Below are 24245 nucleotides of genomic sequence, written 5' to 3'. Positions count from 1 at the left end.
ACCACCAGGCAACCCTCCTTGTAACCATTTATAACAAACGAATATTCACACTTGAGTAGAGTTACCCTACTAAAAAATATTACTAAATTCAGACAATTCAGGAGAACATCTATGACACAAGGTAAGAATACAGAGAAACACAAAACCCAGAAACAAAGACATAGACACATTTCTTATTTCATACGCTAGGACAAATTCGTACAAGTGCTCCTTCTTTTCGGTGCTTTTAGTGCATGTATTGGGTTGTCTAAATCAGCTAGGAAAACCAACAACTTAAACGAATTTTTAGTCTTTGATTAACATACTTGGCTATTTAAACGTAATTATATTTCTTAATGAAGTAACGTCAGTAATTTATAAGATAAGTAAAAAGAATTGAGTTATAATTTTAACAATAGCTCAATGCGTGACAGTTGATCTTCGTATCAAATCTTCTTTAATAAACTAGTCAGTTGCCATTTTTACAAAGCGTATATTAACTTACTTTGTCTGTCCATCTGTCTGTCTGGTAAAAAGTTTGTGCCCCTTGTTTCTCCAGCATCCATTCTCGAAACAAGTTGAAACTTTGCAGGATTATTCTTTGGCAAAGACAAGACACGAATCAGCTAACAAAAACAACATAATCCGATTAGTCTATTAATTACTTGTCAATAATTATTTTGTTTGAAACTAACAAGAGAAATTAATTCCATCAGTAGTCACAGACACGGCTAAATATGCAGCATTTCGTCCCCTTAGGTTATTGAACATGTTATTTCTACCTCGCCCGTTCTCGAATCAAGTTGAAAATTGAAACCATTATTTATTGTAGCTAATAAAAAATAAATCAAAAACAAAATTAAACAATTAGTCATTTGAATATAGGTAATTAATTATTTTGTTTGATATCGCATAAGGAAAATAATTTTTACATTAACGAGAGATATGCTTGCTTGGTGGAATTCTTTCCCTTAGATAAGGTTTGTATTTCATAATTGGATTTAAAAAAAAAAAAGACTTTCTCCCTTATCTTATCTTATATAATACAGACGTTACTTCAAAAAAAGAAGATGATTACGTCCTACGCGTCATGCATTTAGTCATGCATATTAACCAATGACTTAAATTCTGCCAAGTCACTGGTTTTCCTGGCTAGCTCAGGCAACCCATTCCATGCTCTAATAGCACTAGGGAAGAAGGAGTATTTGTACAAATTTGTCCTAGCATATGGGACGAGGAATGTGCCTTTATCTTTGTGTCTTTCTGAGTATTTTATTAAATTTGTTTTTGTATTTGAAGATTATGGTTCAGTGTTTTATGTATGATTGCTACTTTACTTTTGAGCCTTCTGTCCTCTCTAATAGACTTATTTAGTGCTATCAAGTGACGAACTTCGAAAATTCAACTCTACAGTGCTACAGTGTGTAAAAAAAAATCATTTAGGCCTAACCTTTAAATAGAACAACCGTATCAATGCGTCCTTAGTTTCTATACACATGATACACCAACAATAGCCGCATAGAGTTTTATCGCCTTTTTATGGAAATGTCCAATGACAGACGTAAACAAAGAGAAGAAGACTTTAACAAAAAACAAAAGCACTGAGCGTGTGTGAGTGATTCTCTTATCTTATTATTGTGTTTCATGTTTAAACAATACGTTTCCCCTTTCAGATCTTGCGATCTATGGGGCAGATGTCGTTTGTCTCTAACATGAGCAGGGTGTCATGTGGCCAGCACAAGATCTATGGGGCGGATGTCATCTGTCTCTAGCTTGAGCATGGTGTCATGTGGCCAGCACAAGATCTATGGGGCGGATGTCATCTGTCTCTAGCTTGAGCATGGTGTCATGTGGCCAGCACAAGATCTATGGGGCGGATGTCATCTGTCTCTAAAATGAGCAGGGTGTCATGTGGCCAGCACAAGATCTATGGGGCGGATGTCATCTGTCTCTAGCTTGAGCATGGTGTCATGTGGCCAGCACAAGATCTATGGGGCAGATGTCATTTGTCTCTAACATGAGCAGGGTGTCATGTGGCCAGCACAAGATCTATGGGGCGGATGTCATCTGTCTCTAGCTTGAGCATGGTGTCATGTGGCCAGCACAAAATCTATGGGGCAGATGTCATTTGTCTCTAACATGAGCAGGGTGTCATGTGGCCAGCACAAGATCTATGGGGCAGATGCCATTTGTCTCTAACATGAGCAGGGTGTCATGTGGCCAGCACAAGATCTATGGGGCGGATGATGTTAATGTCATCTGTCTCTAACATGAGCATGGTGTCATGTGGCCAGCACAAGATCTATGGGGCGGATGATGTTAATGTCATCTGTCTCTAACATGAGCATGGTGTCATGTGGCCAGCACAAGATCTATGGGGCGGATGATGTTAATGTCATCTGTCTCTAACATGAGCAGGGTGTCATGTGGCCAGCACAAGATCTATGGGGCGGATGATGTTAATGTCATCTGTCTTTAACATGAGTATGGTGTCATGTGGCCAGCACAAGATCTATGGGGCGGATGATGTTAATGTCATCTGTCTCTAACTTGAGCATGGTGTCATGTGGCCAGCACAAGATCTATGGGGCAGATGTCATTTGTCTCTAACATGAGCATGGTGTCATGTGGCCAGCACAAGATCTATGGGGCGGATGATGTTAATGTCATCTGTCTCTAACATGAGCAGGGTGTCATGTGGCCAGCACAAGATCTATGGGGCGGATGATGTTAATGTCATCTGTCTCTAACATGAGCATGGTGTCATGTGGCCAGCACAAGATCTATGGGGCGGATGATGTTAATGTCATTTGTCTCTAACATGAGCATGGTGTCATGTGGCCAGCACAAGATCTATGGGGCAGATGATGTTAATGTCATCTGTCTCTAACATGAGCAGGGTGTCATGTGGCCAGCACAAGATCTATGGGGCGGATGATGTTAATGTCATCTGTCTCTAACATGAGCATGGTGTCATGTGGCCAGCACAAGATCTATGGGGCGGATGTCATCTGTCTCTAACTTGAGCAGGGTGTCATGTGGCCAGCACAAGATCTATGGGGCGGATGATGTTAATGTCATCTGTCTCTAACATGAGCATGGTGTCATGTGGCCAGCACAAGATCTATGGGGCGGATGATGTTAATGTCATTTGTCTCTAACATGAGCATGGTGTCATGTGGCCAGCACAAGATCTATGGGGCAGATGATGTTAATGTCATCTGTCTCTAACATGAGCAGGGTGTCATGTGGTCAGCACAAGATCTATGGGGCGGATGATGTTAATGTCATCTGTCTCTAACATGAGCATGGTGTCATGTGGCCAGCACAAGATCTATGGGGCGGATGTCATATGTCTCTAACTTGAGCAGGGTGTCATGTGGCCAGCACAAGATCTATGGGGCGGATGATGTTAATGTCATCTGTCACTAACATGAGCATGGTGTCATGTGGCCAGCACAAGATCTATGGGGCGGATGATGTTAATGTCATCTGTCTCTAACATGAGCATGGTGTTATGTGGCCAGCACAAGATCTATGGGGCGGATGTCATCTGTCTCTAACTTGAGCAGGGTGTCATGTGGCCAGCACATGATCTATGGGGCGGATGTCATCTGTCTCTAACTTGAGCAGGGTGTCATGTGGCCAGCACAAGATCTATGGGGCGGATGTCATCTGTCTCTAACATGAGCATGATGTCATGTGGCCAGCACAAGATCTATGGGGCGGATGATGTTAATGTCATCTGTCTCTAACATGAGCAGGGTGTCATGTGGCCAGCACAACGATAAACCGTTTTTACTTTCTCCAGCTACAGTCAGGTACCCATTACAGTTGAATGGACAAACATCCTGAAACTGAAAATCTCTGTCTTCGCTGAGATTTGAACTCAGAACCACACGTTCGGAAGCCAAGCGCTTAATCACTCAGCCACCGCGCCCCTTCAAACAATTTTGCTATTAATGTTTGTTTCTTAGTATATGAATAAATATGTCATAAAAAAAACGTGTTGTTTTGAAATAAATATATTCCTAGCCATCAATATAAATTAAGAGATAATATCTACTTTAAGTACTTGTATTAGGATCTGTCGTCATTGAGAAGTACAAAGAAGTAGAACTCATAGAGCCTGTTTTTGAGTGTTTTTGAGTAGTTACGCTGAGGTGTTCAATTGTAGTCAAACTGAATTTCCATTATAGCATGCTCAGCTATGGTCCATTTATATTATCTTTAACTTTATCTATCCCTAAGTCTAATGGACCGTCGTCGACGTCTTTCTCCATTCCTCTCTGTCTTTGCCTTAGTTAGAACGTCTTTCAATGGCAGGTCCGTCCATTCTCTTATGTTGTATCGTATCTTATCTTATCTTAAATAAAGTTTACATATTTAAACATAATTTAGAAAATCTTCTTACATATTTCTCTATGCCCTTGACTGGCAAGTTTCAAGCACTCTGTGATCTGTCCACCTAGTATAGTCTCAGGATGACACCTACAGACTACTTCTCTGTTGCCTCCTGCGGAATGGACGATGACATCCCCCCCCCCACCCTACAGCTACAGCAGCAGACAGCATAAGAAAGACGAACCCATCCAAGGCATTCTTATCTTCTTATCTTATATAATACAGACGTTACTTCAAAAAAAGAAGATGATTACGTCCTACGCGTTATGCATTTAGTCATGCATATTAACATGACATCCACTCCTGCTGTCACGCATGGCCGTTAAGTTGGTATGACTGTTGGATAAATCCGTTAGTTCAAATTTTTGTGACAGCATAGCGTTCGGTCTACCAATAAAAAGTTAGAATACCAATTTGCTGTGGAAAAAAAAAAGAAACTCTACATTATTCCAAGGTATAGGTTTGACATCTGTCTACTAATTCATGCACAAATAAACTAAATCTAGATCTACATATCGAGGCATGGCGACCAGATGTTAAAGCGCTTGGCTACCTAAAAGTGGGTAAGATTATATCTTGGCAAAAGCAAACATAAACAAATCTATCTATCTATCTATCTATCTATCTATCTATCTATCTATCTATCTATCTATCTATCTATCTATCTATCTATCTATCCATCCGTCTGTCTGTCATTCTGTCTGTCTGTCTATCTATCTATCTATCTATCTATCTATCTATCTATCTATCTATCTATCTATCTATCTTTCTGTCTGTCTGTCTGTCTATTCCCGAAAATACACATCTACTAAAGTAATCTAGTTGTATATATTTATTTTGGCCTTGTTATATTTTGTGTCGGTACAAATATCCTAGACGTTACTGCTTACAAAGAGGAAATAAAAAGGCGCCATTCTTGGAAAAACAAACTCAAAAATGGTTGCATTTGAATTGTGTTTTACGGGATACACATTTGAGACCAAACGAAAATCCACTGCCGAGGACAGATGTAGACGGCGAAAAGAAAATCTAAATCGAACACCGGTGGACAACGGTTAAGCCTACGCTAGATGTGGCAAAATATGTAGGTCACAGCTGGGGCTGCTTAGCCACGGGAAATACTGCATTCCCCACTAATCTTCAGACTCGAAGAGAAGCCTTATAATTATATCTGAATAAAAGCGCTATTATTAAAATGTAAAAAAAAAAAGTTAAAAAATTAAAATATCAATTTAAGCTACGTCGTTTCATCTTCTAAATAGAGCTTTTCTATCTAAGCGACAAGATTGATTCACAACATTGGCGTATCTAGGGTTTGGGAGCCCAGGCAGCTCCTTCATTTTGACATTTGACATCATGATATGAGATAATGGGAAGCGTGGTCGAGAGGCCAAGTACGCTTGAACTTGGCTTGGCTTGGCTACTTAGAAGGGGGCTCGAGGTTCGACACCCGACTCGGGCAGAGTTGCGTTTACTGAGCGCCTAAAGGCAGCACGGAAAACCAACTCCTAGATACCCCCTCCCCTCACTGGTCCACAAATGAGATTGGACCAAAAGCGTTAGGGTTTCATGCTATAAGCTTGAAAGTAGCGCTATATAAAAGCTATAATAATAATATTTAATCTAAAAACAAATTTCGGTCTCTCATTTGGAGGACCCCTCCAGTGGTGGGCCCTGGGGTGTTTAAAATGTGGACCTCCCCTTCCCCCACCCTAGCTACGCCACTGATTCACTAGGTTCTTTTGAATAAAACAATTTAATGCCTCTTCACCAACGCGATTCTATGTCCCAATCTGTTTGCTCCAGACAACTTTGTAGCTGTAAAACAGCGTCGTCAGACCATGACTGGATGGACCGTACTTCGGGTTTTGTTGTTTTTAAAACCGGTTTGTACGTTGGTGTAAGATGGATTGTGTGGTCCGACTCTCCGAGGGGAAATAACTATAACACATGTCCAAGGTTTAATCGTGCCGTGTGGGACAATTAACATATTGAGTATATGTTGGCAAGTGTTGAGCCAACGAAAGATGATTGAAATCTCCCATAACTAGTCGGGAGGAACCATAGGAAGGGATTCTCGGAGCGGTACAGGGAACCCACCTCCTCCGGCCCGAGCCTCAAGGAGGCGACGATGGACGCCATCGAAGCTCTGACTGCTCCCTATCCGGACAATTTTAGTAGCAGAGTGCCTGGTGGGTGGACCAAGCCACCCTCCAGATCCTTGAGTTCAATCAAAAATGTCTTTATAGACATAGCAGAAAAAAAAATGCAAAAAAAAAAAAAAAATGGAAACGAAGACACCACACTCCTCGCGGAATCGAAAGTAATCAAAACGGAAGTAATCTAAACGGAAGTTGAACCCTTAAAGTGCTGAGTGGAGTCTACTGTCTACAAGCAGAGCCTGCCTTACATAATTGGAGGTAAAACGAATAGGGCGGCCCAATGCGAAGTGAATAATGTGGCCTCAATTGAAATAGAAAAGCAAAAAAATAATACCTAAAATATGCAATCAATAATAAACTTTCCTGTTTCACCTGTATTCATATCAAAATCAACAAATAAGTTATATTCACATAGCTCCTACGGCACTATTGTCCTTCGTGGACGATCCATGAGACTAGAAATAACGTTTCCATTATGTCAACAGAGGGAAGACATAACGGTCTTCTAACATATGTCATCTAACAAGTACATCTAAATAGTTGTGACTAAACCTTGACTCGTAGTAGAGACTTACAATTAGAGCTAGGTGAGAGGACGTAGAGCCTTAGAATTCTGCTTGAGATTTAATTCACGTTTCGCGATTTTTTTTTTCTGAAAAAAATTCTTTGAGTGTGACTATGGATGGTCCAGCTACAAGATTGGGGGGGGGGGATATAGGTCGAGTGTAACCTGATCAAGAAAAGAAAACTGCTCCTCTATTACACTAAATTTGTTGAACAATATGTGGTTGGGGGTGGGTAGTGATTCCACTTACTGCTTCCCCCTCTCTTTTCATTAATCCACTAGTATTTACATTCTTCTATGGAGACAATTTTTCTCTTCTACCGTACCGGTGGCTATTTTTACCCTTTCTTCTTCCGTACCTTTCAACACGCGCCGACACGTACAATTGTAGTTTTCACGGCAGAACTAGGTGTGATGTAATCACCTTTCCCTGTTCGGAGCTTCGCCAGCGCCGGCTCCGATTACATCAGTTACTGTTAGGATCACCAGCAGGCTCGTAAAGGGGAAGGGCAAGGTACGGTGAGTTATCTTGGTCAATACTGATCTCGTCGTTCACTTTCTTTGTTAGATCATCGACATACAGTTCAACTGAGGTCTAAGTCTAAAATGTGACGTAACATAAACGATGTACCGATCAAATCTCTCTAGTTTGGATCCTATATTGTCGGCCAGCTTCAAAAGCAGTTATGTATGACAAATTCACTCTGCTTGTCACACTCATAAATAAAATAAATTATAGTTTTTGTATAGCGCTACTTTCATGCTTATAGCATGCTCAGCTTTGGTCCAATCTCATTTGTGGACCAGTGGGAGGAGGGGGCAACTGGGAGAAATTTTCCGTGCTGGCTTTTAGGCGCTCAGTAAACACAACTCTGCTCGCGTCGGTTGTCGAACATCGCACGCTTCTCACAGTGTCTCCCCCCTCGTTCCCCTATTTGGTCCAGAGAAGTAGTAACACTCATACTATTTCATCTTCCTGCTCTTTTATCCCATTGAAGAGATTTAATAAAATCAATGATTTTTTATCGGCCCAGTCTCTATTTGGAGCCATCACAAGGTTACTAACTCCGATGCCATTGTAACATTTCCCGAATCTTCCTTTTCATGCCACAATCCAATCATGACTTTCTCAACTTTGTTGTAGATATTGCTTATTTTTATATTGTTCACTGTTTTACATTCAATAGTTTTATTATTATTATTATTATTATTTCTCTTTATTCTATTACGGTTTGTGTGTGTGTCAGGCCTACCCGTGTATCTAATTAACCCTGTGCATCAAGCAGTCATTTAAAATTAGCCAATTTGTTTGCTAACTATTGGTAATTAATTATTTTGTTTGGAATCGAAAAAGTGAAAGAAATTGTACTTGAATGATGTGGTGGTGTAAATATTTGTTCTTATTATATATTATAATATACATATATATTATATAAAAACAACGAAGATTAAATTACGCTATGACTACAACATGTCAAGCTTAAAGTTGAGGGTTATATATTTGATGTTAATATTTTTTCTATTTATTTTTTCGCCTTTGTAGATCTATGCTATTACTTTTATTACATAATTTATATATAGTTTTTAGTTATTGCTTAAAAGTACAAAAGCTTGTTTGCAAAACAGCAACAGAAAAAAGTTGGCAAGTAATTCAAGGGAGATAGTCTAGTATTAAGCCTTATCTTATCTTATCTTATATAATATGGCGTACTTCCAATGACAATATATGGTAATAAGAAATAAAACTTAAAAATATATATTTTAAAAACTATTTATCTCCGAAGAAATCACATTACATATCTGTATTCATGAGTGCCCGCAAGGGGGTGCACTGGATTCTGAGTATCGAAATTTTAGCCATTTGTTCGCGCCATCAAATCAATTAACTTCTAAGCAGCAACTGAACAAGTAGTGCTTCCACTGGGGCACTGGTTAATGTAGTGTAGTGATTAGCCTAGGCGTATGGAAAGAATGGCCAACCATGTATGTGCGCGCCTCTGAATTCTGAGTAGCCACGTTTTAGCCAATTAAAAAAAAATAATTTTATAATGAAATGCATCTTCCAGAACTGTTTTTTTTTTTGGTTTATTACGTAGATGTAGATTTAGTCAAAATCCGGGGTGGGGGGGGGGCGGGTTCAAGTGCATCACAATGTACCCCTCAGGGTGCCCATGTATTATAGATTCAAGAGTTTAATAAATTAATGTTTAGGAAAACTGTTCGCGTCGGATCGTCTTCTAAGTCTAAATCATGCGCCTGTCTCACAGGTGGCTGTAGCAATGCTGAAGGCTTTCAGAGAAGCTTTGAGGGTGTCCCTAAAGCATTTGCTTTGTCCACCTTGTGAGCGCTTTCCTTCCCTCAATTGGCCATACAGGAGTCGTTTAGGGATGCGGAGGTCTTCCACTCTGCAGATGGGTGCTGCCCATCGAAGCCTGAACTGCATCAAGATTGTGTGGGTGCTTTGCAGGCCGCTTTTCGAAGGACTTCAGTATTGGCTATTTTTTCTTGCCATTTAACATTACGTATTTTTATTAGACAGTTCATGTGGAAGTGGTTCAGTTTTCTTTTTGCATGTTTTTTATATACACACTTGAGACCAAATCAAAATCCGCGACAGAGGACAGACGTAGACGACGAAAAGAAAATCTTAATCGACCACCGGCGGACAATATTTTTGCCTGCTCTGGATTTGGCAAAATATGTAGGCTACAGCTGGGGCTGAGTAGCCACGGGAAATATTGCATTCTTCATTAATCTTCGGACTCGAACACAAGCCTTATGATTATTATGTAGCCCTGTGATCTTATATATGTAGCATTATTTAAATCAGCCCCCCCCTCCCCGTTGTACTGCTGATTCCTTGCTTTACTTAAGTCTGTAATGACAATTGAAGTAATTACCTTGTGTTCCTTATGTTTCTTGTTTCCTTGTGTTCCTTATGTTTCTTGTTTCTTGTGTTCCTCGTGTTCCTTGTCTCTATCTGTTAGTTTCTGCAGACTTCTACTTATGAGAAAAGAGTCCTTGTAATCACAACAAATTTCCACAAGGATCAATAAAGCAATCTTAGTCTTAGTTGTAATTCATATGTTGCATATATTGGGCCATAACAATACAGGGCCAGTTAGGCAGTACTGGCTAGTCCACGATATGTAGTCTTGACTTGTAATGGACCACCCTTCACTCATACACACACATGTTATTTTATAATGAAACGCGACATCCTTTTGGTGCATTCTTTGTCTTGTATTTAGCTGAATATTGGTCAGTGTTAATCACATTGACAACTTTATAAGAAAAACCAATATTCTGGCACTGTAGTTCCAATGAGCTGAAGATTAAATGTCTCACTATACAAGGAAACAGATTGTTTACTAGCCTGCATCCTTGACCTTAGATCGGACTACTCTGGACGTGCTAGGAACATGTTCCAAATCTTGACATTTCCTGTTTTTACTGTATGTAGCAGACCTTTTTCAATGACGTTCAGTCTTGACTTGTCCAATAAAAGCTGGATACATTCTGAAACTGCAAGATAGAGAGCAGTCCAAACTAAGCAATCACTATTGACACAAGTTAGAATCAGTGGCGTGCCAAATGTGGGGAGAGAAGAGCATCCGCCTCTGGTGCCGGGGCGTAAGGGGTTGGCGCCAAAACATTACAAAACATATATTTCACTAATTCAGATAAGCTAGCATGAATAATTGTATTAATCATTTCACTGATTTGTATCCGCTTTGTTAATTTTCAACCCCAGCCGTATGCAAAGTAAGTAAGTCAGACACTTAACTTTTTAAGCAGCATGGCTAAATGTACATGTATTTCTAGGACTGTGACTGTTACTACAGATAGTTCATTAGCTAGCATCGTTTTCATTATTTGTAAGTTATGTATTTCTCACATGACTATGCAAATATGTATTACGTACACTATTGTAAGGTTGGGGGGGGGGCGCTGACAGCACTAGCCACTCCGGTTGGCTGGCATCCTTGGTACGCCTTTAGATATAATCCTAATATAAAAATAATTGTTAACTTATTAACGAAAGAGACTCACTATCTTAGTCTGAACTGAATGTCCATGTTAGTGATAAAGTGCCCAATCCATGTCATCTATAGAATCCCAACAAGAAGACGATTAATGAGAAGTACAGTATTTCACGTAGGCACGCAGTCCCAGCTGCGACCTACATATTTTACCACAGTCAGCGCAGGCATAACTATTGTCCGATGGTGGTCGATTTAGGTTCCAGAGAGCGAAAAAGAGAGAGAGAGATAGAAGGACAGAGAGGGAGCGGGTCGTTAAACTTCATTGTTACAGATAAACTAATTCACTTGCTGTAAAGTACGTTAGGGTGATCAATAACATGTAGGCCATTTATTCAAATAATTTAAAAAAAGAAGTGGGTTCCGGCCATAATAAACAATATTAACTAATAAAACCTTGGAACAAATCAACGGGTGTAGCCGGTGTGAACTGCTAGCATGATATATATTTAATATTTTTGTTTTTTTGCCTGAAATGAATTGGGGTCTATTATGTTTGCCTACAATGGCTTAAGTATTTGATGAAACATAAATGAAAAATAAAGATAAAATTTAAAAAAATAGCAAGGTTACAAAGACAGTCTGTGGGAAACAAACTGAAAATCGGCCCCCGACTTTGTCAAACCAGGCAAGTAACAAAGGCAGGGTTCAATATTATCAGAATGAAATTTTATCAAAGACAAATGACAGAGAAGAATGGAGAAAAAGGGCTAACAGATCTTGTGTGGTGCCCCATCGGTCCAGCAGACCAAAGGATAGGTGAAAGTGAATGTGAAATTATATACGAACCTGGCCTAACTGATGTCTTATAATAAATATTTAATTGATCGATTTATTTGGGGGCTAGAACAACAAAGATATATTCACGATTGAAGCCGCAGCGGTTTAATGTAGCAACTAAGAAGTAAGAAAACCAAGAAGTATAATGTGTGTAATTCTGTACATTAGTCACAAGACAAGAGTTGAATGTTCTTTTTAAAAGCATTAAATTTGCAAATATTATATTGCAAAAAACGTTTATATATCAACAGACTGTAATTGAGAGAACATATTGGAAGAATGTCTATTATTGTTGTAATTTTCTCTGTTTTCATCTGTCATATCTCAAGTACTGACGGTCAGTGTGATCTATTAATATAAACACTATTCTAATAACTTAGACTCTACTGTTCTGCCTTATATACAAAAGTCGTTAGAATCTCTGGTGTTATAACGTAATAGAAGAGAGATTTTTATTTGGGTAATAACGTGAGAATGTATTACCTTGTATAAGAGCTCATTGGAGTCTCTTTTGTAATTACATGTAAAAAAAATTAACCAATAACATTGTGCTAAAGGTATTAGCAGTGAGAGACAGATTTAATGCCAATCTATAAGGCTTGACTTCCGATTCGAAGATTAAGGAGGAGTATTTTACTTGGCAACGCAGCCTAGCTGTCATCTACTTAGTTTGTCACACCCAAAGCAGACATAACCGTGTGTCTTCCTGTGGTCGGTTTGGGTTCTCTTTCCGCCTGCCACTGAAAGGTGTTCTAACCAAGACAAAAGAAAGGAATGGAGAAAGACGGTCAACTAATCGTGTATGGTGCCCCAATGGTCCAACAGACTAAGGCAGTGTTTCCCAAACTTTTGACCTATGTGTACCTCATTTATAATTTTTGTAACCTTGATTACCCCTCGCCCTCCCCCCCCCCCCCAAAAAAAAAAGAATAAAAAAAATTATACACTAAATAATAATGAACGAACAATGCAATTATAAGTAAAAGTTATTGTATAAATAACAATCTATGTGGATCAATGTTGATAATGTTTGTGTGCTGAGATAACAGATCTTTGTTCTCTGGTTCTTCATGTTAATTTAAGAGGCGTTTGCTTTTTGACGTGATTTCTAGAAATGCTGACAGAGCATCTTAATGTACACATAAAGTTGGAAAAAGCAAGAATTTTTTTTGGAATGTTTTCAATCACACAACAGTTACCCCCCCCTCCCCCATTCGGCTAGTGTTTCCTATGGAAATATCCGATACAGTTTGAGATCAACAGACATAGCTCGTATAGAGTAACATATTCAAATATTTATCAGTTATTGAACTAAAGCCGCCCTCGATATTCATTTTCACTCCACCCACATTTAACTCTTTCTCTCCGTTTTTATTTGTCTTCATTTTGCTCATTACTATTTCACTTCCCTGTTATGAACAAGCTTCAATAGCTTTGTTGTTTGTTATCAGAAAATGTTGTATCTGGTACAGAATTAAAGGGAATAGCATGCTCTTTTTATTAACACAAAGTCAAGTTTATAAAATTAAACATTAATTTAATTTAATTAGGTCAAATCAACAATGGTATCGTCGATTAGGAGAGAAAGAGTTAATCATTGTTATTATTCATAAGAACTTTATAAAAATCATTTAATGGATGTCATAGTAACAGCTCTTATATATCGTCATGTAAATTTAAGCCTTATTTTTTCTTCACAGTTATGCTTCAATATGAGGCGAGTGAAGTCACAGGAGATCAAATGCCTGACCAGGTCAATGTAACTTTTAGCACAGAAACAAAATCTCTAACCAAACTTAATCTCAGACGCTCGCGGCATTTTAACCTCGATATTCCTTTGTATACTTTGGACACCAACCAGGAAGGAATTTTCCATAGACATAAAGTGAAAACCAGACCCAAAAAGGTAAAAACAGTACATTTTAAATTTTTTTTTTTAAAGAAATAGTTCTAATAGTCAACATACAAATTACAATGAAGAAAAACTTATTGTGCGAAACTTACTGAAAAGAATGTGATTGTGTTGCGAGCAAGTGTCTGGAGTAATGCACCCCTAAATTATTGTTTACATGTCCAGTTGTTAAGTGTGGGATTTAGGAAATTTAAGCATTGGAATATTTGACACCGGACATTAAGGAACCCGGTAATTTATCGACCCAGAAATTTAGGTACCGGTAAATTAGGGATAGTTTATCATTAGAATAGTTTCTTGATTTCATTCAAAAAAAAAATTCATATCAACAGTGAAAAATACACTCACACACACACAAGACTGGCTGCTCGAGTAAAATGTACACACATCGGCATACCATTCCACACGCTTAACACGCGCAAAAAAAAATAATAGATAACTCAATTGCTCAACAAGACTACTGCTATTAACTCTTTCTCTTCGTAATTATTTTCCTCGTTTTGATAGTATTATTCGTTTTGCTCATTTGTACATAATTTCACTATACTGTTTTGTTTAAACTTCAAAAACTTAACGTTTCTGTTTGTTATCAGAAAATGTTGTATTTGGTATCAAAAGCTTATAAATCTAAAAATCAATTTAGTTTAATGATTTAACGTTGGCATCGTCGATTAGGAGAAAGAGTTAAAGCTTCCTCCAGTCGCGAGACGACTTTTGGTCGTCTGATAGAAATGTGAAGAAAGCCTGTGCATTAGAGATGGTTGGAATGACATCGCCTCCCTCTCCATGCAGCTGTGCTGGTACAGCTGCGTCGCTGGTTAAAGGCAGGTGCTGGTAGAGCTGCGTCGCAGGTTAAAGGCAGGTGCTGGTACAGCTGCGTCGCAGGTTAAAGTCAGCGACTCTCTGATTTTTTCCTCAGGGTTGATTTTCTAAGCCTTTACCATGTTTGGATATCACAACAAAATTAATGTGTATTATTTAGTTGGCCACGGGGATTTCGCCCCACAGTGTTTATTATGTGTATTTCATTTTTTTTTTATTATTATAGCTTTTATATAGCGCTACTTTCATGCTTATAGCATGCTCAGAGCGCTTTTGGTCCAATCTCATTTGTGGACCAGTGGGGGGGAGGGGGTATCTAGGAGTTGGTTTTCCGTGCTGCCTTTAGGCGCTCAGTAAACACAACTCTGCCAGAGTCGGGTGTCGAACCTCGAGCCCCCTTCTAGGTAGCCAAGCCAAGCCAAGCCAAGTGCACTTGGCCTCTCGACCACGCTTCCAATGTTATTCTGTTCATATTTTTACGTTGTTCGGGTTAGGGACGTTGTTCATTAGAACACAGTATATCGCCCTGTTTTTTTTTCCATAACACCTGTTTTTTTTTCAATAAAAATCCAGATCTTACAAATGGAAAGGTAATCAAATTACTATGATCAATTCATTTTTTTCATGAAAATGAAGCCTCTCTTGTATCTAACATATTTTAAACATCCTACAGCTAACAAGAAAGGTTTCTGTAGACATAAAATGTCTAATTTATTATAACTTAATTAGCTACAATAGCGGAGTCGTTAGTGGGGTCATGAGTTCGAATCCTGGTGAACTTATGGATCTAGAGTACTTCTCTCATCTCACTCAAGTTTAATCTGTGCCTAATATTAGCTGGATAGAGTAAAAGCATTTGGTCGTTCGGCTGGCCACACAACGCTCTCATTAACTGTCGACCACAGCAACAGTTAAATTTTGCATCTACTCTATCTCTGGGGGTTCAATTTTTATTAATCTTTTTTTTAATTGAGACCATCCTACGTACAGGACGGATACATAAATGAGAGATGACTTAATGTAGTTTTCATGTATTATCACTTTATAATCCAGTATTTAGTATTTTGTCTAAATTAATATATGATAAACACTCTCATCATTACAGGATCTAGGTTTCTGCCAAGATATTACAAACAAAGCTGTTTTTCGTATCCAAAGGTCTTCAGAGAAATCGGCGTACAAGAAATCTAAATTAAATTTGGTCAGTTTTCCACAATTGATGTTTTCTGGGAAGAATCAAAATGGTTTAAACTTCATGGACAGTGGCTTCTCTGGCTGGGACGATGCCCCAGTCGCTATGCAATTTCCTGCATAATCAGCTTCTCTTTGCGGCTAAATATGTATCTCGTGCTACGTAATAGTAATACAATTAAGTGAAAAATTAGTTCGGTTTTATATTTATTACAAAGCTTACATGAGCTCACTCTGTCTGTCTGTCTTTTTGTCTGGCTAAAAGTTTGTACACGATATTATTCCGACACCCAATCTCGGATCAAGCTGAACTTTTGGACAAATATTTCTTTTTAAATGACAAAACAAAATATATTTTTTTTAAAATAGTAAATTAGCAATTGGTAATAAATTATTTTGTTTGGTATCTCAAACAATGTCAAGAAATGGTGCTTGACTGGAGAGGTGGTGTAAGTTGAATGAGTCCCCTTTATACGAGGCTTAGTGAACACAAACATGAAATAGAAACAAAAGATAACTATACAATCTTCAATGTTTATAGGATCTTCGCTAGCAGAGTGTTTAAGAAGCCTGAGAAGGCTTTAGCCAACAAATTCAAATTAAGGTCGTTCCCTTTTAATACATTTTAAAAGCGATCACCCAAAAAAACACGTTCATTCTCCCCCTACCCCTTTTCAAGTGGTCCAGACAAGTGATAGGATCATAGTGTATTGAGAACGCTAAAACCATGAAAATGCGCTAGACAAAAACAATTGGTAAAAAATATTTCTAATCGCACAGATGTATTATTGTAAGTCTAGACCTATTATGAATTTAATGACATGACTGATTTAAATGGATTGAAACACTTAATATAACTTTAGTTTCCATAAAAGAAATATTTTTTTTTTATTTAGCTTGTTTTGATTTTAAGATCATTACGTAGAATATTGGTTAAGTTGTGTGCTGGCCTGCTTGAGTCTTAGAACGACTAGGGTTAAGTTGTGTGCTGGCCTGCTTGAGTCTTAGAACGACTAGGGTTAAGTTGTGTGCTGGCCTGCTTGAGTCTTAGAACGACTAGGGTTAAGTTGTGTGCTGGCCTGCTTGAGTCTTAGAACGACTAGGGTTAAGTTGTGTGCTGGCCTGCTTGAGTCTTAGAACGACTAGGGTTAAGTTGTGTGCTGGCCTGCTTGAGTCTTAGAACGACTAGGGTTAAGTTGTGTGCTGGCCTGCTTGAGTCTTAGAACGACTAGGGTTAAGTTGTGTGCTGGCCTGCTTGAGTCTTAGAACGACTAGGGTTAAGTTGTGTGCTGGACTGCTTGAGTCTTAGAACGACTAGGGTTAAGGTGTGTGCTGGCCTGCTTGAGTCTTAGAACGACTAGGGTTAAGTTGTGTGCTGGCCTGCTTGAGTCTTAGAACGACTAGGGTTAAGTTGTGTGCTGGCCTGCTTGAGTCTTAGAACGACTAGGGTTAAGTTGTGTGCTGGCCTGCTTGAGTCTTAGAACGACTAGGGTTAAGTTGTGTGCTGGACTGCTTGAGTCTTAGAACGACTAGGGTTAAGTTGTGTGCTGGCCTGCTTGAGTCTTAGAACGACTAGGGTTAAGTTGTGTGCTGGCCTGCTTGAGTCTTAGAACGACTAGGGTTCATTAGGTCCTCAATCTTGTGTCAGGCTGACCTTGTGTGGCACACCATCGTCAAATCAGATAGCTCCGAATATGAACATTTAACAGATAACGTCCCCTAGCGCTGACCTGGTCATGTCCTCTGGACGGGAACAACCGTATCCCGAAAGTCCTCCTTTATGACTCGTGACAGGATCAAGAGAAACTGGTCGTCCTTCCGGCCCGCCTCCGTTATGCCCAGGCTATCAAACGGCACCTCCAAGCAGTGGATAATGACCAAGACAGCCATGGACAGCGAACAAGACTTGGCCACATCTCCACAGTCCTATGAACAAATGTTCTTCGAGATGAGCCATAGTCGTTCTACTATGGAGGAGGCCAACTAAGCACTAATCTTGAATGCCTAGTAATACAGGAGCATTTTCAATAAAACATTGAACTAATTATAAATTTGTAATTGATTCTTATTTGTTACGCTGTAAAGACATGCCAACTAGTATCGTTTCAGAAAGGGGAATTTCTTTTGAACACTTCCAAATGTCTCTTCGACTCAGAGAAAAAGACCTTAAAAAAGCCTTGGAGAAATATGTCCCCCAAACCGATGTCGCATTCTAGATGGACTGCATCTACTAGACCACTTTCGTCGACAACATTCGACCAATATGTTTATAATTTAGAAATACTGAAAACCACAACGCTTGATAGGTTTGACCGCGTAAGAATACTTCGTAAGTCACGTGACTTTCCATGTTATTACGTTTTGTGTGAGTTAAAAAAAAAAAAGCTCTCATGCTCAAGTTGTCCCCCACCTTTTTAAAAATGCATTAAAAAGCAATCAACAAGATACATCCTTCTTTCTCCCCCAATACCACACATACTGGTTCAGTAAATTGATTGGATTATAGTGTAGTGAGAAAGCTAAAATCAAGAAATTGTGCTAAACAAAAAACAATTAGTGAAAATATTAATACTCGCGCAGATTTATTTTCGTAAGTCTAGAGTCTAGATCTATGACAAATGTAATTACATAACTGATCCAAACTAATTGATACAACTAAGCTTTATATATATATATATTTTTAAAGTATTTTTATTATGTAATGAATATTACAGCGCCAGAAGAAAAAACTGTGAGAATGAATGCCATCAACATTAGAGACATTCATATGAAAAGCACAGGTCATAAATCTAACCGGTCAAAACTGAGGTCAGTCCCACAAAGCCGACGTCGCCGGAACGTAGTGCAGGACTACTACCCACAAAGCAGACGTCGCCGGAACACAGTGCTGGACTACTACCCACAAAGCAGACGTCGCCGGAACACAGTGCAGGACTACTACCCACAAAGCAGACGTCGCCGGAACACAGTGCAGGACTACTACCCACAAAGCAGACGTCGCCGGAACACAGTGCAGGACTACTACCCACAAAGCAGACGTCGCCGGAACACAGTGCAGGACTACTACCCACAAAGCAGACGTCGCCGGAACACAGTGCTGGACTACTACCCACAAAGCAGACGTCGCCGGAACGCAGTGCAGGACTACTACCCACAAAGCAGACGTCGCAGGAACACAGTTCTGGACTACTACCCACAAAGCAGACGTCGCCGGAACGCAGTGCAGGACTACTACGTAGACGTGGTGGCGATGATTGACTACAAACGCTACTCCAAGTTCTTAGCACAAGCTAACTACAATAACTTCACGGCAATGCAGACTATTCTAGAGTACTATGCTTTAGTATTTAGTGGGGTGAGTTTCTCTTAGCAGTGGTTCTAAAATTATTTAAATTCGATTGCGCGCATGTATGTAAATGTAAAATCTAATTCGATGTATAAATGTTAGTGCAGAATGAATCGACAGATAGTAGGCACGAGAAACATGCGTGGTCTAAATGTGTGACATTCATAATAAAAAGAAATGAATTGTGTACAGATATCTTGTTAGTCGAGACGAGAAAGTCGCAGTAAAAAGTAGTAGAAAATCTGTAGCCAGATAGTACTTCGAATAACAACCAAATCTTTACATACTTTTTATAAGGCACTAAATAAATGGTCAAAAATATTTATTTAAAACAACGTGAAGCTTAAAAGTTGGAATATAAGTTTGTTCATTTCACGGATTTCGTTTCTTCACAAAGCAAGACTGTGTGGTGCTCTTACAGAAAGCAGGAGAGAGGATGGTCGCACACTTTTAAGGTATGGAAACGCAACATGAAGCTCTATAAAACTGACACCAACAGTTGGGGAAAAAAAGAAGTAAGGGTGAAAGTGATACAGCGTCTTCTGATTACTAATGCTCAACCTATGGCCAAAGCTGTGTATCGAGAATGGGACTCTTTAATTACACAAGACATTGAAAAGGGAAAGGGTTATTAACCAAAATACCACAGGAATGTGGTGGCAGTGAATTATATCAATATCTTATTGATTAATTTTAGGAGAGTGAACACAATTTTAAGAGAATTCTAACAATTTTTAGGAGGACTTTAGGAGATTTTCATTTTGTAGGAGATTTAGCTGCAGTCAAATTTTGTCAGTTGTTTGAAACAAGCTGTTTAAATGCTCGTCAAGCAGTAATTATCCATCCTGGCATGATTGAAACGCCTACAAATTTAAAAGAAAACAATGTAACCAAATAACGATAAATAAAAAAAAAGGTTACAGAAACATTTTAATTTTATTAAAACTAGTCAGTAAAAATTAATTTGGAATACTTGATATTTTCATACATGGCGGAATACCTATTAATAGAAAGCTTTTTGGCGTAACCGATGTACAAAATAAAGATAGTGTGAATAAGCTGTTTTTTGAAACGTCACATGTTAGCCATTGTACCCATTTTGAGCAATTCACAATCAAAGTTTTAAGCCTTTCTGTTTGTAACTTTCATTGGAGTTGGCAATTTGGAAGTTCAATTTAGACGTCCCTGACCTAGTTTAGCAACTTGAGAGCGTCCTTGAGTGCATTGTGAAAATCTCAAATAAAATGTGATTTCGTTTCTTATTTCGTTGAGAGATGTGTCTTGGCTACCAGAGAGGGCTCGAGTTCGAAGCCTCATATAGACTAAGAAATGTATATACGAGCTGAGTTGTGTTTGTCTTGGCTACCAGAGAGGGCTCGAGTTCGAAGCCTCATATAGATTAAGAAATGTATATCCGAGCTGAGTTGTGTTTGTCTTGGCTACCAGAGAGGGCTCGAGTTCGAAGCCTCATATAGACTAAGAAATGTATATCCGAGCTGAGTTGTGTTTTTCCCTAATGTAATTAGCTTTAAGCTTAATGAATACTTTGTTCGAAAATCCTAAAGGTCGATCCACATATGTTTCTTTTTTCAGGCCGATATGCTGTATGAAGCCATCAAACATCTAGAGTATACGATTCATATTCTACTGAGTAAAGTATACGTTCTTCAGGTATAGAAAATAATTAATAGTACTAGATTTATTTTTAAAACATAAAATAAGAGGAAAATTTGACCACTAATAAATATTAATATAGCCAGATTTATATTGCGTATAGATTACATTTTTTAGCAGTGTTTCTCAAACTTTTACCGAGGGTCCTCCATAATTAAGTTACCCTTTCAGACCTTGCGATCTATAAAGCAGATGATGTTTCTTTGGCCAACGGTTAACGAGCAGGAAATCATATAGCCAGCACAACGTCCAACCGTATTTACTTTCTCTAACTCAAGTCAGCCACGGCGCCCCGGCTCCTCCGTAGAGGACAAAAAAAAAAAGTTCGAGATGTCTAGATCACTTTGAGAGTCGCTCAATGTCAAACACAGCATTTGTTCATTTTGTATTCATTTCTTCTTAAATTATTTCCATTTTTACAGCATTGACCATAACACTAACCCCCCCCCCCCCCTCTCATCCTGCCCCTCGTTATCCTCAACTAGATCTAAATGACTTGACCACATAACAAGTTATCCTACTTTTTTTTTTTCCTTATCTCCCCTTGACATGGTGAAGACAAAGACTCAATACGCACGAGTGGTGGCGCTGGACTACGACACACAATGTCGCCACTGCATCGAGGACGTGGAAACAATAGACCACATTCTTTATGAATGTCGCGTTCTGCATGAAGGGAGATCGGGACAAGGATTTGAAAGAGAACTGGTTCATGTGCGGTGTGCGGCTTTTGGTCTGTCCTCGTACGGGGACAAGGCGACCTTAGAACTTACTGCCCGCTTCCTTTCACGTGCTCTAAGCGAGTTATCGTAGCATGGTTCATTACTAATACGGTTTCTGATTCGGTTGCGCTGGTCTATGATGCCCGGGTAGGCGGGTACTCTGCCTCAACGTGGCACTCGGGTGGAAACGATCGCTAGAGGAAAGGATTCGGCAAAATGAGTAGCATCACAAGATTCATGTGGGTGTGTCTAAGAGAATGCGAAAGATTTCTCATTGCATATTGCAGAGTTGTTGTTTAAAAATATATATTAATTGCTTGGATTAGACTGTAGAATTTTTTTTTTTTACTTTCTAAGGCCTGTGTCAATTTTTTTAGGCCTGAAAGTTTTAAAGTTTCATCAATTTAATTTGAGAGTTACGATGTATGCATAGTAAATTAGACCTTCTTGCTTCTTAAGTTAACATAACATGTAGATGATTGGAGGTGCTTATAAGAAAAACAATATTGAATTTGTTTAGAGTTAATATTTTTAAACCCCATTCAATAAAATAAACGTTTCAGCAATGACAAATATTTCCATCAAACACAATGAACTTGTTGAAATCATAGAAGTAGTTTTTAAAAAAAACTTGACTAACAAAAAATATCCGAGCACAGTGATTTAAGAATAAGCATCATTGACTTTGCTAATAACTAACCAATGACTTCTATTTACTGACCAAAGACTTTACTAATTACTGACCAATGACTTTACTAAGTATTGGCCAATTACTTAACAAAGACTTTATTCATTACCTACCAATGACTATAGTAATTACTGACCAATGACTTAACTAATTACTGACCTATAAACCGAAATCTAAATCTATAAATATAGTACCACAAAAAAATGTTGGTAATGTTTTGTTTTACATGTTTCGCATGTTCCCTCATATGTTCTGAAGATAATTCTATCCTATCCCAAATTGTAGTGAGTGCTGGTCTATTCCGCGGTTAATCTACTCTATTGTTTTCTTTATTTCTTCCGGATAGAGAGGAATTTACATTTGTTAGCTCAAAAGTTATTTATTTATGTATTCTATCTTGGTCCAGAATGTCTAGTTTTTTTATTGCCTTCGTTTTTAATATGTGCTGTTCTTCATTGAAGAGCCTTACAAATTGTTTGAATTTTTTTTTTTCTTTTCGTATAAATACCTAACAATAAAGAGTAACCGATTTTTCCCCAGACGGTCGCTTCTTCAAGTTTTATAGACAGGGACGCTAGTTACGATGAGATGAATGCGGACACAGCGATAGATAATCTACAAGCATTTAACATAGGCTCTGGGAGTAGCATCGTTGGTATTTATGATCACGTGATGCTGTTAACAGGGTAAGAATTACCCTACATTACTTAGTAGCCCCCCCCCCCAACTAAAAAAAAAAAAGAAAAAGCCGCTAATAGTCTTGCATGGTTGTTCCGGCCCTTGTTTAAGCCCCCCCCCCCCCCAAAAAAAAAAAAAAACAAACTAGAAAGATATTTAAAAAATCTGATATTATGATATTTTAAATATTACAAAGTTCTAGTGCAATGGCTTTTTAAAAATCTTTTGAAAAAATACTGCTACGAATCTCCACTATCCAGACTCTCTGCAGACTGCACCACACGACACAACGAACTTAAAGAACCTCACAACTCAAAGCTCCTAAGTATTAGTAACAGTTTAATTTCAAATACATCACAATTGGCGACAACATTAACACAGAGCAAACAAATCTCTCTTATATAGCGTCTCAACTGGCCTTCTCGAACCTTCTTGACCACTCCAGTTGATCACTTACGCCGTGACCTGCGTGCGTAATATTTACAACACTGGTCCTTGCCGAACTGGCGAGTATTGTCGCTGGTCACGGTTGACCGCTCGTCCTGTGCTAGACTGGGGCGATTTGGGTAGGCTAAAAACACATACTGTTACGACCATCTGTGTCACCACCGAGTTTCAAACAATACCTTTTGTTTTAAAGTTAATGATGCAAGGTTTTCTTTTTCGCATAAATATAGCCTACTCTTTTGAAAACAATTCATCAATCAAAGACACACAGATAAAGGCACATTTCTTATTCCATATGGAAGTTTGCACAAGTGCTCTCTCTTCCATAGTGCTATTAGCGGATAGTATGGGCTGCCTTAATCAGTCAGGAAAAGCAACGACTTGGCATATTTCAAGTGACTTATAAACATGTATGACTAAATTGATACATAAATACGCATAAAATGTAATCATCTTCTCTATTGAAGTAACGTTTGTAATTAATAAGAAAATTAATACATCCTTGCCCTTCCTAATTCTTAGAACGACTGTGGTTCATCTCGTAGAACGACAGTGGTTCATCTCGTAGAACGACTGTGGTTCATCTCGTAGAACGACTGTGGTTCATCTCGTAGAACGACTGTGGTTCATCTCGTAGAACGAATGTGGTTCATCTCGTAGAACGATTGTGGTTCATCTCGTAGAACGACTGTAGCTCATCTCGTAGAACGACTGTAGCTCATCTCGTAGAACGACTGTGGTTCATCTCGTAGAACGACAGTGGTTCATCTCGTAGAACGATTGTGGTTCATCTCGTAGAACGACAGTGGTTCATCTCGTAGAACGATTGTGG

At 38.7% G+C, this 24245-nt stretch overlaps 1 protein-coding gene across 1 annotated transcript; it reads left to right on the top strand.

The window, feature by feature from the left end:
• The first annotated feature begins 8824 nt into the window (after positions 1-8824).
• LOC129924206 (uncharacterized) lies at positions 8825-22978 on the top strand. Its single transcript, XM_056018021.1, has 6 exons — positions 8825-8839; positions 12185-12270; positions 13634-13839; positions 18573-19213; positions 20798-20875; positions 22829-22978. Exons 4-6 carry the CDS (start codon positions 18596-18598, stop codon positions 22976-22978), a joined length of 846 nt encoding a protein of 281 aa, XP_055873996.1. The 5' UTR covers positions 8825-8839; positions 12185-12270; positions 13634-13839; positions 18573-18595.
• The last annotated feature ends 1267 nt before the right edge of the window (positions 22979-24245 follow it).

Source organism: Biomphalaria glabrata, unplaced genomic scaffold, assembly GCF_947242115.1.
Source record: "Biomphalaria glabrata unplaced genomic scaffold, xgBioGlab47.1 scaffold_19, whole genome shotgun sequence".
Taxonomy (NCBI): domain Eukaryota; kingdom Metazoa; phylum Mollusca; class Gastropoda; family Planorbidae; genus Biomphalaria; species Biomphalaria glabrata.
This window is presented reverse-complemented; position numbering and strand designations above follow the sequence as displayed.

Coding starts and splice junctions, on each gene's coding strand:
- LOC129924206 (XM_056018021.1), top strand. CDS start 18,596: ATGAATGCCATCAACATTAGAGACATTCATATGAAAAGCACAGGTCAT. Junction 19,214..20,797: donor ATGCTTTAGTATTTAGTGGG/GTGAGTTTCTCT, acceptor TTCTTTTTTCAG/GCCGATATGCTGTATGAAGC. Junction 20,876..22,828: donor GTAAAGTATACGTTCTTCAG/GTATAGAAAATA, acceptor ATTTTTCCCCAG/ACGGTCGCTTCTTCAAGTTT.